General features: G+C 46.4%; 2 protein-coding genes across 8 annotated transcripts in view; one reads left to right on the top strand and one right to left on the bottom strand.

Moving 5' to 3' along the window:
- Window positions 1-16,824, bottom strand: part of CYFIP2 (cytoplasmic FMR1 interacting protein 2) — a 55,258-nt gene that overhangs the window by 11,395 nt on the left and 27,039 nt on the right. For all 7 annotated transcript variants that reach the window (XM_075766185.1, XM_075766192.1, XM_075766189.1 and 4 more), the window contains exons 19-26: window positions 16,191-16,267; window positions 15,118-15,226; window positions 14,642-14,761; window positions 13,757-13,956; window positions 13,171-13,258; window positions 4,209-4,352; window positions 2,742-2,832; window positions 1,925-2,055 (exon numbers count right to left, since the gene is read on the bottom strand). In XM_075766185.1, coding sequence (XP_075622300.1) covers window positions 1,925-2,055; window positions 2,742-2,832; window positions 4,209-4,352; window positions 13,171-13,258; window positions 13,757-13,956; window positions 14,642-14,761; window positions 15,118-15,226; window positions 16,191-16,267 — 960 coding nt within the window. The remainder of the gene's footprint in view (window positions 1-1,924; window positions 2,056-2,741; window positions 2,833-4,208; window positions 4,353-13,170; window positions 13,259-13,756; window positions 13,957-14,641; window positions 14,762-15,117; window positions 15,227-16,190; window positions 16,268-16,824) is intronic.
- On the top strand, window positions 10,593-13,138 carry FNDC9 (fibronectin type III domain containing 9). The gene is made up of 2 exons (XM_010307522.2): window positions 10,593-10,696; window positions 11,682-13,138. The coding sequence occupies exon 2, from the start codon at window positions 11,689-11,691 to the stop codon at window positions 12,349-12,351; it is 663 nt and encodes a 220-aa protein (XP_010305824.2). The 5' UTR covers window positions 10,593-10,696; window positions 11,682-11,688; the 3' UTR covers window positions 12,352-13,138.

Consider the following 16,824-nt stretch of genomic DNA (forward strand, 5'->3'; position numbering starts at 1 on the left):
TTATTTTGTTTGCAAAATACTATTCGTTCCTAGATGAATGTTCTTTCATTGCTGTTTCCCTCTGATAAAGAGAGTATTTTCACCATTTGCAGCCTGCATTCACCTGATTATCTGTCCCAAAATTAGTCATGTTATTAATAGATCTCCTCCCCAAGACCCATTACCTGAGAGTAAGAATTCTGCTTAGAAATTTAGTCCCCCCTCATTCCTCAAATTTAAAAAACAAAAAGGGGGTAGAATGGAGCAGACTGCACATCTTCACTAGAGCAGTCTCTGTCAGCAAATACCAGCAGCCTTAGATCATTCTGACAGCTATGAAGATAACTGCACCGTAAAAGCAATTGCTTCTGCTGCATAAGAGCTCCATTAGAGGGAAAATCTTGTTACATGATGGCTCTACGCATCTTACATCTTCCAGCGAGCAAGAACCGGTGCCTGCTGCGTGCAACATGGCTTTGTATTCTGAATCTATTTCCGTGTGGAAGAATTTGTGATCGGAGAGGGCGAGACTTTGGCTGGCATGGAAAGTGGGCAGACGTGGACTTTGATGGGCAGCCTTCCTAAAGGGACCCCCAAATTCTCACCATCTTCTTTTCTTTCTTTTTTCTGCTATTCTAAAATGCCACTATACTGCTGATGCACAGCTCCTGGGACTGGAGGAACATTTTTTGCATTGAAATGAAGGATTTCTAAAAGAAACCACCATGTGTCCCTTAAGTGTCCATTTAAAGATGGGACGGAAAAGGCAAACGCAGTACATCCAGCATAAATCCAACACTGAGCTAGACATAGGTGGCAACTCTGGTCATTCTATAACATAAAGCCAAGCTGCTACGTGATACACATCTCTCTAGTTTTCTTAATCTTATGCAACTACTGCTCACTGAATGTGTTTGATACACCATATCAGGAACTAAAAGTCTCTGTATCTGGGGTTAAAATGCAAAGGTAAGGGCAGAAATAACCATTTGGAGGATATGCAAAGATTTTCAGTTTTCCCTGTGCTCTATGGTTGGATAAAACTTGGAATCTTTGAACTTTCTTCTGGTTTTGTTCTGAACAAAACTTTCTGGCGTCGCTTTGAAATCTCATCTTACACTAGGGAAGTCTTTCTGAAATATTTCTGGAAAAACTGATACAACCCTGCCAAAACCATTATGACATGAAATACGCATTTTTAATGCAAAATTGTGTTGTTGAACACTCCTCAGTTGTCTCTAGGCCAAACTGCAAGATAAATTTGTTATAAAGTAAGTTTATTATATGAAAGACTAGAAACTAAGATGTGTGGCACTTGGCCATGGCCTTTGCCTCACACCAGAAAGGGCATCACATGAGCTGAGAGGCTGAGACTTGTGTATGTGCAAAACACTTGTGCAGGGGGTAACACCAAGTCGTCACTCCAGCTAAGTTTTTGGTGAAGGTAAATCATAGGAAATATAAGATCAGCTTTTCCTTCCTGTTGGACTGCTTTATCCTTATCACCATTAGAACCGATATTTGATTGCACTGACACCCCAAAAGAGAAAGGGGCTCAAATCTACTTCTCACTGTACAAATATGTATATTAAAAAGTAACGAGCCCTGCCCCAAAGAGCTTACAATCTACAAATAAGATTCACTTGATTTTATTTCTGAGAAGGACAAATACGGGGTAGCTTTGGGTCCAAGAATTAAATCTAGATCTTCCAGTATTCAGATTTTCCTTCAGCAATCCCAGATGTCAGTGACCAAGCACCAATGCACACCATCCCCATGGACATGCCTGTAGACCCCAGTAACACAGCCCCAGAGAGACCCTGAGCACACGAGAAGCTGGAAAGTAACATTTCCCAAACTCTTCTGCTGGAGAACCCACTTCCACTTATGCTCTTGAGCTGGTAATTTCAAGTACAATCTGTTGGTGCAGGGGGTTTTGCCTTACCAAAGCCTGCTCGATAAGGAGGCAGAAGAGAATGGCATTGCCCACTTCTCTGAGGCTCTGGAACACGTCGGTCTTCAGCTCTGCGTACTCAATGATGTCCTTCAGCTGATGGTGGAAAAACTCCAGGATTCCTTAAAAGACAAGAAGGACAGTCAGAAAAGTGAGAGCAGAGTCACCCTCTGAGGACTTGGATAAAAAGACAATCAGAGCTTGGTGTTTCCTTAATTGCAAATTACAAGCTGTAACTGCTAATTGGATAGACAGAGAGTGTCACTGGGGACAACTAGTATGCAGTGTCTCATCCTGCTTTCAGTAACCCTTGAGAAAAAGGGAGTAATTCATATGAAGTCCTTGGATTTCCTAATCAGAGGAAAAAAGAGATTCAGGACTGTAATGGATGTCCTGGTGCTGGCTCACGTACACCATCCAGTTTCCCCATCCAGCTCAATGGCAGACTGCAGTCATGCTGTGAAAAATCTTTGCATCAACTAAGTAAAGCTTTCAAAAAATATCATTGAACCCACAATAACAAAAGCTTACAAAATCCTGAAAACAAAACATAAGCTACCAGATGACATTCCCTTAACAGTCATCTGTGTGTGCAAAGGGAAATTTCCAACAGATTTCCTGGAAAAGTTCCCTATACGTGTTGCGGTATCAATAGCAAAGCAGCTGAACGTGTGTCTCGGCAAGCCTGGCTGCATGTTGCACTGGCACGTCAGGTGCCAAACCTTGTTTAGTTACTAGTGTGTGCCTCAGTAAATGGTGTACCAACACGTGGGCGAGCTCTTGCTCAAGCATCTATTGTAGCACCCACCTGGAGAGCCATATTCATGTCTTGGCAAGCGGCATATCTTGGGCATTACTTCGATCAGAGTCTTCACATACTGCAGGATGGTGCCTTGTAGCTGTCGGAGAGAAAGGGAGGTTAAACTGGAATGACGGCTTCTCCTGGTGTTGGTTTTGAAAGAGGGCTGGTTGTGGACGGGTCCACATCTGACAGCACAGGATGAAACTTCAGCTGGTGTCCAAGAAGAACTTCCTTAATTTGGATTTCAACCAAATAAAAAATTCAGCCTGAGTGCATGGAGTTAAGAGTGCTTCTGCAGCATCCTCCCGAATAATATATCACAGCTGCATGGATTTTCAATGTCAAAATACAGCTTGCTGTGTTTGCATTGTTTGCAGCTGAAATCCAAACAAGGCTCAGTCTTAGATCCAGCTGGACTTGTGCTCCTAACCCAAAGAACATTTCACCAGAGCTGCAAAAGGAGTCATACCCCAGCACAGGAAATGCTCCCTCCACCTGAGGAATGATCACTAAAAAAAGAATTTACAGGCATGTAGAACAAGTTTCTGCAGATGTGATTTTTTGAACTAATGTGGACAAGAGCAAAGTACATTTCTTAGTTAAAAGCGCTTGCTGTCATTTGGAGTTATACACCTGCATCCTGTAGATACATTATAGGGGATTATGCACTAAACTCTATTTAGCAAAAGATAAAATCTTTGTGCCGAATGTTGTCTGATCTCACACACCAGCTACAGCATTTTCAACTAAGTGACACAAATTACATCTTCATAAACTGTGGTGTATTACAGTAGGGAAACGATATACGCTTGAGATTTTCAGTTTTACATTGCTTTGTTAGACAAGTTCAAAATGATGTCATTGCAGTCAAAACAGAATTTAAATATTTATAATGAATGAAAATCTTCTTTCCATTAAAGCAAGGGTTTTAGTAGAAAAGCATGACCCGAAGAATTATACATTTTGCACACTCCCTCCTCCCTTCTTAACGCTCAGTATTGTTAGTGACCTTAGGGAGCACATGGGATCGTTTCCCTGTGGACATCACATTTCTCTCCTGAAAAAGAAGAGAACTAGAAAGCAGATGGGGCTATTGGCAGCCTGGCTTCTGAATATCTGATGGAAATGGGCAGTGTGGCTTGAATAAGGACTCACCTATAGCAGGAATTCTCTTATAAAGACTCGATGGCTTTTAGCAAAGCAGCATACCAACTCCACTACCCCCAGATGTAGGTGGCTGATCACAGTTAACACTCCAAGATGGTGGAAACACTCCATCATCCCATGGGAGTCAGTGGGATTCCTCAGCAACAGTGAAAATCACACCATTAATACGAGTGTCTCAGTGTGGATCAAGGGACATGAAGGTGCCCAGATGTGAACACCCTGAACCCAAAGCCCAGGCTGACTGTCCAACCTGCGCCTCTCAAGGATTGGAGGTTTCTCCATGGCCAGGGTTAGGCTCAGAATTACCAGGCTCTTGACGATCTTCAGCAGCTCTTCCATGACCACTGCAATCCCTTGATAGCCAAGAAGCCTGCAGATCGTCTTGAAGTGAGGTGGCCCCACAAAATTGCGGTAGGAGCTATATATGTGACTGTAGGCAATGTTGAGAGGCTGAGAAATTAGAAACACAGTGACAGTTAGACAGGAGCATTTACCGGACCTGAAAGTAATTATCTTACCGCAATATTATGTTCCATCACTTCAAATAATTTTTAAGACAAAGAAGGAGAGATAATAATACCCATGACAATTCCCATTTCTTCTGTTTCTTGTGGCAAAGAGGAGATTGCTTTTCTTCCTACACAGTCAGAAATATTCTAATCTCAACACACTGTCACGTCACAAGGTTTATTATCCTGCTATGCAGCAACACCACTTTCATTTCCAAGGTAATTTACTCTCCCATACATTCCCGATCAAGGATTTCAGTTCACTAGATCTTTGCCTCTTCAAACCCAAATTCTTCTCTACTAATCCAAAAAGCTTTATATACTGGTAACCAGACAGATTTTTTTCCTATGGGCACTTGCTTTAAATGAGGCTTATTAAGAAAAGTAGAAACTGCAGCATCTGAGCTTAAGGGCAGTTGGAAGATTCATAGAAAAGATCTTTTTTGCATCCTGCAAAGCTCTACATCATCCTCTGCACTTAACAGACATCCCTATGGGACTGTGAAAAGGGCAAGAATCTAACCCTGGTCTAGGGAGAAGAGTACCCCCAAAATTTTTAGCAGCAGAAAACAGAAAATCATTTCCAGGAATGTACTCTATGGGCACAATCTTGAAAATGTGGAAGTTGCTGCAATGTTTTATCTCTGGAACATTTATAGGATCCATTTGGTGTGAGGGAAACAGAAGTAGGGGGAATTAATTCACTTATGTGATCTGCAAAAAAAATTACTCATAATCAGATTTAGCTGAGACACCGCATGCTCGGCTTGGGCTCTGCAATTCAAGGGCTGGCATCATGACTCAGCCCAGCAGAGAAGGGCTGCAGCCTCCCCCCACGACATCTATAACTGCAGCCTCAGTAAACAGCAAAAAAGCACATTCTTGAAAAGACTCTGGCATGTGGTGGCCCTTCCAGCAAAACACAGATAAACCCCCGGCTCACGCTTACCGAAAGATCTTTCTTAAACAAGGATAAGAAAACAAATAAAACTGTATCCTAAAAGCACCGTGCAAGCCCGATTTTGCTTCTTGTGTGACCGCTGCGTACGAGAGGCACGCTGCATCCTCAGCTGACCTCCCTGCAGATGCTGCAGACCCCTCCCGACAGGGATTCCCTTCCCTGCCAGCCAAGGGTGCGGAGGGACCAGTGCATCGGAGAGCTTAGGGTGAAGGGACCGTGTGCTGAAGTAGTACCACAGGACAAAACGCTGCTGCTCCCAGCAACTGCAGTACAGCCAGCTGAAGGCTTCAGTTGTCCTCTGATTCTGACTCACTTCCTCAAGATTTACTTTAACACTTCATTTGAGTTACTAATGAATTACTAAGTGAAGTCATTTCCTAAGAATTGGAAAAGTATTTTCTTTTGCTCTCAGATACGGAATTTCAGTGGACTGATGTGATCGCGCTTTCATAGACTTGTCAGTTGCTTTAATCAATCGATTGTCCCTCATTTTGTTACAGCCCCACTGCTCCGGTCCAGCAGCTTATTGCCTACTATAATTCCTAGGTGCTCTTTGAAAGAGCTTGCAGAAAGAAGACACAGTTAGAAAATCCCCTATTTTCTGTGAAATATAATTTCACCTCCTGGTCCTGGTAGGTGAAAAAACCCCTTTAATACTACTATGTACAGAAAGGCTACCTTGGAGGCTCTGTAGTGCATTCATTCACAACGAGCATGAACTTTCTCTCCCATCAAAACTAAACAAAAGGGCCCTGAGTAAGTACAGGCGAGAGTTTAAAAATTATTTACGCAGACAGAAGCCTATTTTCCAAGCTCCTTGGATGCCAACTCCTGTTAAGAGAATGACGTTTGAGCATCCTGCTTAGGCTTCTGTCTGCATCCTCAGATAACCAAGTCTTTACAAATCTATTTGGTAGAGACGGATCCAAAGCCACTAGATACGCACACTGGTACATCTGAAAAACAGCAATAGTTTATGTTTTGAAAAGCGTGTCTGTTTAAACACCAGGTAGCGCCCAGCTGGGAACATTTGCCAAATGGCTGACACGATCATCCCAGAGGGAACCCAGTGACGTGCCAGCGCCCCAGCCCAGCCACGCTCTCGCCGCGTTTTGTTGCTCTGGCTTTTGCACTGCGTCGTTCCAGCCCCGGCACCTCCAGAAAGTGCCGTGCTGCGGGGGTGACCCAGGCTGCGCCCAGACAGCTCCTCACACCTTCCTTCTGTGGCTCCCCGAAGAATCCTTCACCCTGTTTTTTCCCCGCGGTTAGCACACCGGTGGCTCGTCCAGACTAAGGGGGGGAAAATAAATATCCCCACTTCAGTGGGCTCATGAATCCACACTCATTTCTGGAAGCCTCTTTGCTACTCCATGGTTAGAAGACAGGTCTTCTGTCTGTGCTTGTGCCATGGTCCCCTGAGATGGGCTACCACCAGTACCCAGTTGTGGAGCAACTGGTCAGATTTTCCCCAAAACGGGGCTGACATTTCGCTGTATGGGCAGTGAGCAGCCAGTGCTGCCGTGCAGTCGCCCACCTCGCAGCGCTCCCTCGCCTCTCAGTGGGATAATGGGGCTGGAGAGCAGCTTTCAAGCGGGCTTTTCCCTTAAGTGGGACTCCCAGCAATAAGCCTGACTGGGAGAAGACACATTTTAGGACGTGCATTGGCTGGAGATGAGCGGGATGATTCATCCCCGCTTGTCTGCAAGATGAGATAGGTTCATCAAGCTCTCTGCAGAGCCACACAGCGCATCAGCAGCAGGCTTGCGTCTAATAATAATACTCTGCCAGCAATTAAAAATGTAACTCCATTTAAGGGTGAGATACACAGCTTGGGGTAAAGACTGTGGGATGTAAAAAATGACACCAGCGGGTATTTTAAGACAAAACAGCTGAAGGTACAAGCTGGCTGCATAGCACGGCTCGCTCCCCCGCGCTGGGTGGCCGCTTCTACCCCCTCGGAGAGCCGGAGCAAAGCCCCCGATCTCACCGCCTCTCAAGAGGTTTTGCTGTTGTCAGGAGCAGCAGCTGCTGCCGAAGACACTGTGGAGGTTTGCCCCACCTTTGGTTTGGGGCCAGATAGGCAGGTTTTGGGGCCAGGAGGCTGGGAGCACAGGCAGGCTGGGATTTGCAGCGCAGGGCAGAGTTCCCGGTGTCCCAGGGAGCCCAGGTGTCCCACCCTGTGGCCAGGTCTCAGGGACAGCCATCCATCCATACTTGGGAGCATGTGGGGAAGGTCCCCCCGTTGCTTTGGGAGCTCGTGAGGTTACTAGGGCTGCTCTGGAGCAGATTCAGCAACAAAGCAAGCAAAACAAAGCCCAGTTATCATTTCCACGTCTTTGAGCTTCTTGCTGGCCATCACCCAGACCTGTCTGAGCTCACCTGAGGGAGGGCAGGGAGGATTTTATCTGATACAACTGATCGGAGAGAGATAATAGATAATACTGTCTGTGCCAGAAAACTAAAGAACTAATGAGAGAGGAATAATCTTATAGACAAAAAAGGACTTGCGCGCAGCCCTGGTCCAGGCTCCCAGCCAACCTAACTTCAGTGTGACAGCTGAGATGGTGTCTAAGAAATTGAAAAACAATTCTGACCAGAATTGCCAGAGAAAGGTCTCTCAAAGAGTCAGAGGAAGGTCTCTAAGTTAAACAGCCTGGATATGGTTTGGTTCCTTCCCCTGCCACAAGCAACCTTCACTCTCCCTGTAAAGCTTTTACCATATTCAGCTCTATCAGTGGTTCCTAAGACTTTCATTTCATGCAAAACAAAAATACATATTCCCTAGCTGGGATGGACTGGACGTGGCCAATGCAGAAGGCATGTTTATATACTGTATTGAGACTGTGTCTGCGTATATTCTGTGTATAGAGGCTGCGTCAGCGTATAGTCTGTGTCCCAGCATAACGCCCTGTTATACCGACTACTGATTTTCAGTGGCTGTATACACTGCCATTATTTACAACGAGCCGATGGCCATGGCAGGCCAGGTAGCACAGCCCACGCGGTCTCTTGGAGGGGATCAGCAGCCCCCGCTGCCAACACCACCTGCAGCAACCACAGCTCCTTAACGCCTTTGTGCTGCTGCTGCAGACACGGCAGCAGAAAATAGAGCGGCTCCATCCCATTCACACGTCGTAACTATTTTTGCAAGCGCCGGCAGCATGCGCTGTCCTTCAGGTTACGTCTGCCTGCACGCTTGTTAAAAAAGGGGGAGCAAATTCAACGAGGGGAGGGAACCAGGGATTTCCAGCGAGTCTGGTGTGACCCTGGGTTTGGCAGTGACAAGAAAAACAGAAGCATTCATGAAAATACATAAATGAAGCCCAATCTAAAGCATTTACAGAGCTAACAAGTGGTTAATGAGCAGTAAGGAGTGGGTTGCTGGTAATTTTGCAGTTTCTTTGTATGAGACTTGGCAACACGCTGCATTTTATAAGCGGCTGAATGGCAGAAAATGGCTCCGTTTCTGCTGGCCGCTGGACCGCGCCTGCGGTTTGCATCCTGTGGTGAGGAGCGAGGGGTGCCAGGCAGGGCCACAGCCGGGTCCACCTGCAGATGTGGGGAACACCAGTGCTGGAGCAGTCCTGGCACTGGCATGGTTTTTCTCATCCTGGGAAATGAGAATTTCAAGCTCATCACCACATAAACTGCTACAAGCTTGATTTTGGGAGCAGATAATATCTACACCACTGGAAGCTTTGCTGCGGTTTCCTTTGAGCTAGAGGGATTGATCACTGCATGGAGAATGGTCAGCAGGAGCCTTTGCTGGCCTAATCCAGCTATTCCCATTTTCCTTGGCTTCCTTTCTTCCTGCTGACACATCTTATTTGCGAACAACTGAAACTTAATTTTGAAGCAACTGTGAACACCGATAAGCGCAACAACCCAAATGCCGTAAGAAAGCAGTTCTCTCATAAAAACGTTACCACCTTGTGTAATCCACCTTTCTGAAGCACGGATTTGTATCCTCAGCTCTCTCCCTGCAGGCAGGGATGTACTTTACTCACAGCATGGGACCAGCTAAGAGCTCTCTCTCCCCCTGCTCTCGTAAGCAGGACCGAGCCATGTAAACGGCAGGAAGCCACCTGGGAGCACTTTCATTTCCATCCCTGCCCATAATTATTTTCATCTCTGCTCCCAGTTTTCAGCTCGCTGGCAGCTGCAGCTCACTCACAGAGACAGAAGGGAATATAGATCTTGGAAGACAAAACCAAAACATGCAGAACTGCAAAAAGTAAATCAAAAGCAAGGGTAACACATACTCCCCAGGCTTGTAATAACCCCTCCTGATGCAGTTTGCATCCTCTCATCACTGTTGGTATTTAGAAGATCTTTGAAACATTGCAAGCACCTTTCCAGGAACAACATGTAATGAGTAACTCCAGACCCAGAACCAACATTTCTTCTGGGAAAGTTCCTCTCTCCTTGAGAGGAACATTTTGGCTTCAGAGAGCAGTGAGTCACTTGTTCAGAGCCTCTCCTCACCAGGCCCAGTGCCACGTCTGTCCCCAGTGCCACGTCTGTCCCCTCCTGGCCACAGACTCGAGCTGCTCCCCCACACACCACTGGCACTGGCTTTGCCTCTCGCTCTTGCCCTCTCACCAGGCTGACAGGGGTCATCCCCCAAGTCCTCTACCTATAAGGCAGGGGCATTCAAAGAAGAGCCTGTCCTAATCCCGCGGGAGTTCAGCAGGAGGTCGAGGTCTTTGAAAACCCAGCTCTCACTCCCGTCACACAGCTTAGAAAATATTAAAAAGCTGATGGACATTGCTGCAGCATCAGGGATGAAAATCTACTGCTCGCTGGCTTTGGCTTAAATCAGTAGTTCAAATGTGCAAGAAATCATAGAATTAAAGAGAAGCCCCTGAGCGCTAAGCTATCGATGTGTACTCCAGGGCAGGATCCTGGATTTCACACCACGTGCCAACGTGTCTCTAACCCCAGACCCTGCTGGGGGGCAGCGATGGTCTTCCTGGGGGACTGCGGACAGGGAAAGAAAAAGAAAACCCCAACCAACCCAAACAAGCCAGCAAACAAAACTACCTGGCTTGTTTTTTCCACCTCAGAGACACATACTTCTTGCAGGCAGAAGCTTTTAGGGATAACATTCCCAAATCACTTGAAGATGCCTGCCCATCCTTTCTTATTGGTTGCTATGGTGAGAGATGACGGAGCCCCAGACGGGTATAATACAAGGCAGCGCGCGGGGAAGGGATTTAGCAGAGGCAGGAGGGAGGCGAGCGGTGGGAAGAGGGGAAGGCGCTGCCCGCCCGTGGCCACGCTGCTCACCAGCACCGACGGGCCACCGCGGACCTGCCGGGGAGGTAAGCGGCTACCTGCGGCTCTGGGAGGGCTCAGCGATGGGCGCGTGTGCTATTCTGCTCTTCACGTAAGAATGGTTAAAACAGTCGTTAAGATGAGCTGCTTCTTGAGTGAATGAAAGGAAAGTTAGTTATATTAAAAGAAAAAGAAAGATGGAAAAAAAGAAACCAGGGCTATCGCATGCAGCTGCTGCTCAGAGTGCTCGGCCGGTTGGGAGAGGCTCAGAGAGCACTTTGGGGATCTAAAGGAGTGGTGTACTGAAGTGATTTGTGGCTGTTGCTGAACAGTAATTTGTTAGTGGTCAATGTCTTTTATCTGCGGATGAGCTTTGTCCTCAGTATTCATATATTTGTACTTCCCCAAAGGCATTGATTTCGTATTTCACCAGCCTTCAGATTTCACATTTAAGATCCTGATATTACAGCGTGAGATGCTGTAGGAACAGAAAGAGTTTATACTCTATTATGCAACAAGTTAGGTACAGAAAATGCGGCAACAGGTTAAACCAGTGAATTAATCATTATGCAGCTTTTAAAATGGCATTTAGATGTAAAATCAAAATATCTACTGACAGCTCTGCAAAGCAAGCTGAAGCTATGGAGCTTAATGATCCGTTTATGCTAATCACACTTGCAGTACCCTTTCTATTCCATGGGAAACAAAAAAGCTAAAAAGCTTCAAATATAGACAAGTAGTAAGAAAGAAGAGATTTTTTAAAAATCTAACTACAGCATAAAGTATGCCCTGTGTGCATGTTGGGGTTCTTTTCAGTTATGCAGAAAGGTGATACAGTAGTCTGGGTACCAGCAGGATTCATCTTTTGTAATTTTACCATCTAAAACCTAGCATCTAACCTAAGCTAGCCAGGCATAGTCCTGAGTCCAATTAAGGGCTAGTAAAGCCGGTGGAAAGACTTCACTGATGTCAGTGACCTTTGAGCCGGTACATGAATTGGGAAACTCAGCCTCTCCCTGCATCTGGTTTCAGGGGCACGATGAACATCGAAGTGCACAACATCACTTATACTAGTGCCACCGTCTCCTGGGCCATGAACAACCCCTGTCCGGAGAACTACTACCACGTCATGTACCGCCCCAACTGGAACAGCGTCTTTGCTGGCTATTTACGCCAAAATTTCCACCGCGAGGAGCGAGTTCCTCACCCCCTCAGCTCCCTCGTCCTCCACCGACTCACCCCATCCACCATCTATGTCCTCTGCATCACGTGCAAGAACTCTTACCCCTCCAGCAACCACTGCACCACCTTCCACACCCTAGACAAAACCCCCCTGGTTTTCGGCGGCTCGAAGCACGAACCTACCACCTCCATGTGGATGGTGAGCAGCCTGCTGCTCCTCTGCTTCATTGCTCTCCTGGCTTACGGCTGCCTGCAGTTCTGGTCTGCACGGTGCCACCGGGCTGTGAGGCTGAAGCATCCTGACGCCAGCCCCGAAGAAATGGGAGAAGGGAGCAGCTCACCAGAGGGGCCACTGAATGACGGACTGAGAGAGGAGCTTCTGGAAGTCCCCATGACCACTGTGCTAATGAGGAGCTCCAGTTTCATGAGGGAGAGTCCGTATAGCTCCCCCCATTGCTTTTTTTCCTATAAAAACAGCGACGATAGAAGGGCCATCTTGCCGCAGCAGGGCCTTCAGTGAGAGTAAAATAAAGGGAAACCCTGCTTAGAGGTTTGGTTCGTGCTGTTCTTTCCCAGCTCCTGCCAAGAGGACTGGCTGTGTGTCCTCAGGGGCTGCTTGTCCCAGGGTAGAGCACGAGGTGGGGACAGTGGTCACGGGGAGAAAGATTTTTGTCAAGTGACAAAAATATTCTCATTTGTTTTCTTAAAAAGAAACCAAGTCAGCTCTCTGGGGACAGCCAGGCTCATCTGACTGTAGTGTCATTAGCTAATCTGCATCAGTGCTGTAGGTTCACTTCAGAGTCATCAATCAACGTGCACAAGAAATAAACTCCACTCAAGCAGTTTCACACTTGAGTGATCCTCCACGAGCATCACACCCCGAGCCCTCATAACGCTTGTATAAACAGTCATCGCAGCCTGACAAAAGAGCTTTTTGTCAGTATTAAGTAGTCTGTATTTGCTCACACAAGTATTTTAGTAATTCCCATTTTGAACTACAAATGGGATTCCTGAAGCGGTACCTTCCTCAGGGAGGAGCTCCAGCTTGCTCGCCTCTCTGCGCATGTAGATGGATGTGACTTGGTCTCGGTGCCAACACCAAGCACAGAGCAGTGTCAGCACCCCCGAACATAGGCATGTGATGGAGAAGAATATGGGAAAGCAATAGCAAAAGCACACTGACTCTGCTTCTTGCATGGCTTTTTGGTTTCACACGGCAACGTGACCCTGCACATTTGCACCTGCCATTCTGTTAATGAACTAGTCCCTGCATTTCTTTCCTCTTAAATAAATACTTCCAACACCCACCCCTTCTGGCTGTTGTGGCTCATTTACTGACCTTGGATCCGTAGAGGTAATACGGCTGAACGTTGGCTGGCTTGTCCCGCTGGGGTTCCTGCGTGAATGGGATCGCTGTCCTCACAAACCTGCGGCGGGCAGGGGAGGTGGGGAGGAAGGCGGTCAGAACCCGGTTAACTGTGTTGAGTGCAGATATGGCACGGTCTGGGATGAACTGCAGCTGCAGGCTAGTTAGCAACTCATCACCTGAGCTACATGAACTGGAATGCAAACTCCTGCCCCAATCTATTGGTGGTGTAACATGACAGTTTAGCCTACCAAAGGTGAGGTTCCTTCTCATTTGGGGCAGGCAAGAAACCCATATATGAGCAGCTACCGCAGCTCTGCTGCTCAGCAAACCAACCCTCAAAACCAAAGGAGCTCAGTTGCTGACAGTCACTGTCCAACTTTGTTGCTTGAATTTGTTACTAACATTTTCAAGGCCAAGGGGAGTTGGTGGGCTTTAAATTCATTTTAACTGTAAATGAAGCATCCCACAGGGAACAAAAATCTCACTGCAAAGCATGTGAATTTTATGAAGAAAAGCAGGGTGTCCAGGTGCCCCCTGCCTTGCTTTTCCTCCTCACCTGTTGGTGGATCCATTGTAGCAGTAGTTGGGTAGAAAGTCAAAGTTGAGCTCCCAGAAGACATGGAGGGTGATGCGCCCGTAGGGTGCGGAGACGTTGTGGTTGGCCTCCCGGAACATGGCATCAAAGCTGTCCAAAGTCATGTGCTTGCACAGCAACCTGTGAGTCAGGCGATTTATTTCCAAGAGCCACTCCAGCTCCTGCAGCACATAAAGCAGCAGCAAATGCAACATATTACCAAGATGACAGTAGAAACAGCTGATTTAATTGCCAGGGGAATGATTTTATATCCACATCCACACAGAACTTTCCAGGTGAGGATGTAGCAAATGCTGAAGACATCAATTTAACTCAGTGGCTGAGGCCGATCGCACTCCTACTCAAGGGGGTCCTGGTCCTGGTATCTCCTAAACCTGCAGGAAGCAAAATTAATTTGTTCCCCACTGAGCAGTGGCTGGCTTTCACATCAGAATCCTTCAAAGGTGGAAACCGGTAATTTTACACTACTTGACTCTGATGCTCCTGTAACCTATCAAAGACAGTAAATCCTGTACACATACAAATGATGTCTCAGCCACCTTCATCCATCAGGGAGAATTAAAGCCAAGATTTCCTTCTCCCAGGTTACAGGACTCTCTTGTACGAGCTCTGCAAAATCTAACTGCTGACTGTCACCTTACGATTTACGCAGATACTTAATGGTCCAATAATAATGCAATTAAAGCTGCATAAATAGAAGTAGTAAAGACTCTGCAGCATAAAGGAGAATACATGGCTGGCTGAAACCTACTGTAGGTGAGACTTGAAGCAGAAGACAGTTGACTGTGTATCCATAGCAGTATATTACTCTTTCTATTCATACTTGCAGTCAATAACAGTTCTTACCACTATGGATGTCAGGTCCTCACTCTCAAAGCGGCTAATGGCCTGGTCTAACGATTTGTACATCGCTGCTGAGATACGCTGGGTAATGAGCCTGTTCAGGTCAATCGATCTACCCAGCAACTGGGAAAAGAAGAGAAGATATTTGCACGTTATATACAGATGGGGAAAAGGTACTTTTTTTTTTATTAAAACAGACACAAATTAAAACCAAACATCCAAGTCTGTTTAAATGTGAAAGTGCTGATGCAAACGCCTCGGTTGAGGTTACCATTACTTAAAAGGGAAGGAAGAAAACGTGGACCGAAACTCATTTTCCCCCCGGGCCCTATGCCCTGAGCGCAATGTGTCAGAAACAGGTTCAGTCCTTCTCATCCCAGCACGGACCTCGACTGAGCCCAGCACTAGGATGCCAGGAACCAACAAAAGGGTAATAGACCAAGAGCTGTGACTACTGGAGTCTACTGCTTGCACTGTACCTGGACATGCCTCTGCTTGAGCAGTGTTTCGTAGCGGTTGGATGGTGGGTATGGAATAATCACCCCGTAATTCTTACATTCAGCCCGGAAACGTTTGTCCAATAAAACACTGAAAAAAAGAAACATACACTATCAGCTTCTCTCTGGATCTTTTCCTTTCATCCTTCTTTTCATCTTGCTCTGAATGCCAAGAAATTTCCACACACTAGTAACTCTGCTTTCACTACTAAATCACAGAACAGTGGTTGTTATCTGGGGACTGCCACACTACTGTCCGTTATTCTTGGCTTTTATGGCTAAAACACTCAAAAAGATAAAAGTCTGTCTGAAAGATATCAGTAGTGGCAGGTACTGGGCTGTTCCCACAGCTGGGCTCCCCTCCTTGAAGATCTCCTGTGGGAATATTTGGTTGGTGATGGTGATTGCTCTCCTTCTCTAAGGCCAAATGTGATCTAGAGACAAAACTCCTTGCAGAGTTACACCGAAGACTTGGTTCACCTTTGGGGACATGAGAAGAGGACTCTAATTAGAGTTCATCCATGTTCTTTACGTGGTTAGAAGGAAATGTCACAAATGGCCTATCTCCCCACAAGGGAGCAAGTGCCTCTGCAGAAATCCTACAGCCAGCTGGTCTGATGTGTGAGCTAAGATACTGAGTACCGGCCTGGCCTTCACAAGTGCTACTGCTTTACTAGGGTAAGGACGAGCGCATATTCCTGTTTCTTAGAGATGGGAGGCTTCGCTCCTCATCTGTCTGGTACGCAAACAGAAGTCAAGCAAGGATGTGTCTTCAAGAGGCTCAGTTTGATTTTCTGCTGCTCCCACAAATTGCACTCAGACAGCTATTTAGGATGCCAATTACTAATTTTTTCACTTTTAACCATGTCTCCTTGCCACCATTACTTCATTTTCCCATTCTACACTGGTCTGACATGGATAGCCAGCTATATGGGACAGGGATGATCTATTTGTTATGTCTACTTGCAGCGGCTACTCCCTGAGGGGAAACTTGGTTAACAGCAATTTGGATGCAGCGATATCATCGCTCAGCAGCAGCAGTCAGGTTCTCCTACCTGCCAGCCATTGCTTTGTAATAGGCAAAGATCTGATCTGCCAGCTTGTACACAAATTGATCAAAGCACAAATTCACCTGGGGGAGAAAAAACAAGGCATCATGAGAGCATCACCAACACAGAGCAGCTCCTTCCTACGCATGCAAGATCAATACATCTCAATGCAGAGCTCTAATTTAATACATACGTGTATGTCACACTGTCTAAAAACCACGCTGCAGTTCTCACATGCTAAAGGTAAGCAGAGAATTGCAGTTACATTTCTCTCTTGTAGTTTCTGCATATTCTTACAGGTCCCAGTTCCCCATCCCCAGTCATTCTTGTGTCTCAGGGATCTCCGGTTTCTCATTTTCCTCTGATGTCTCATAACCTGCCCATCTGACAGCCTCGTCCATGCCCCCAGTGTCTGACAGCCTTTGGCTTCCACTGTTCCCCATGGGTACAGCTGAGCTGAAGCCCTTCATCAGCAAAGTCTGTAACATCTCTGGAAATTTTGAGCTTTTGAAAACTTCTCAGTCTGATGGGTATTTTTTTCAGGAGATGCTTATAATGAATTCACTGAACTGCTGGGTGGGGCTGTCAAACAGGGCAATGTGACCCCAGTGAGCTCTTTCCATACAATAAAGATAAAGAG

This window comes from Balearica regulorum, chromosome 14, assembly GCF_011004875.1.
Source record: "Balearica regulorum gibbericeps isolate bBalReg1 chromosome 14, bBalReg1.pri, whole genome shotgun sequence".
Classification (NCBI taxonomy): domain Eukaryota; kingdom Metazoa; phylum Chordata; class Aves; order Gruiformes; family Gruidae; genus Balearica; species Balearica regulorum.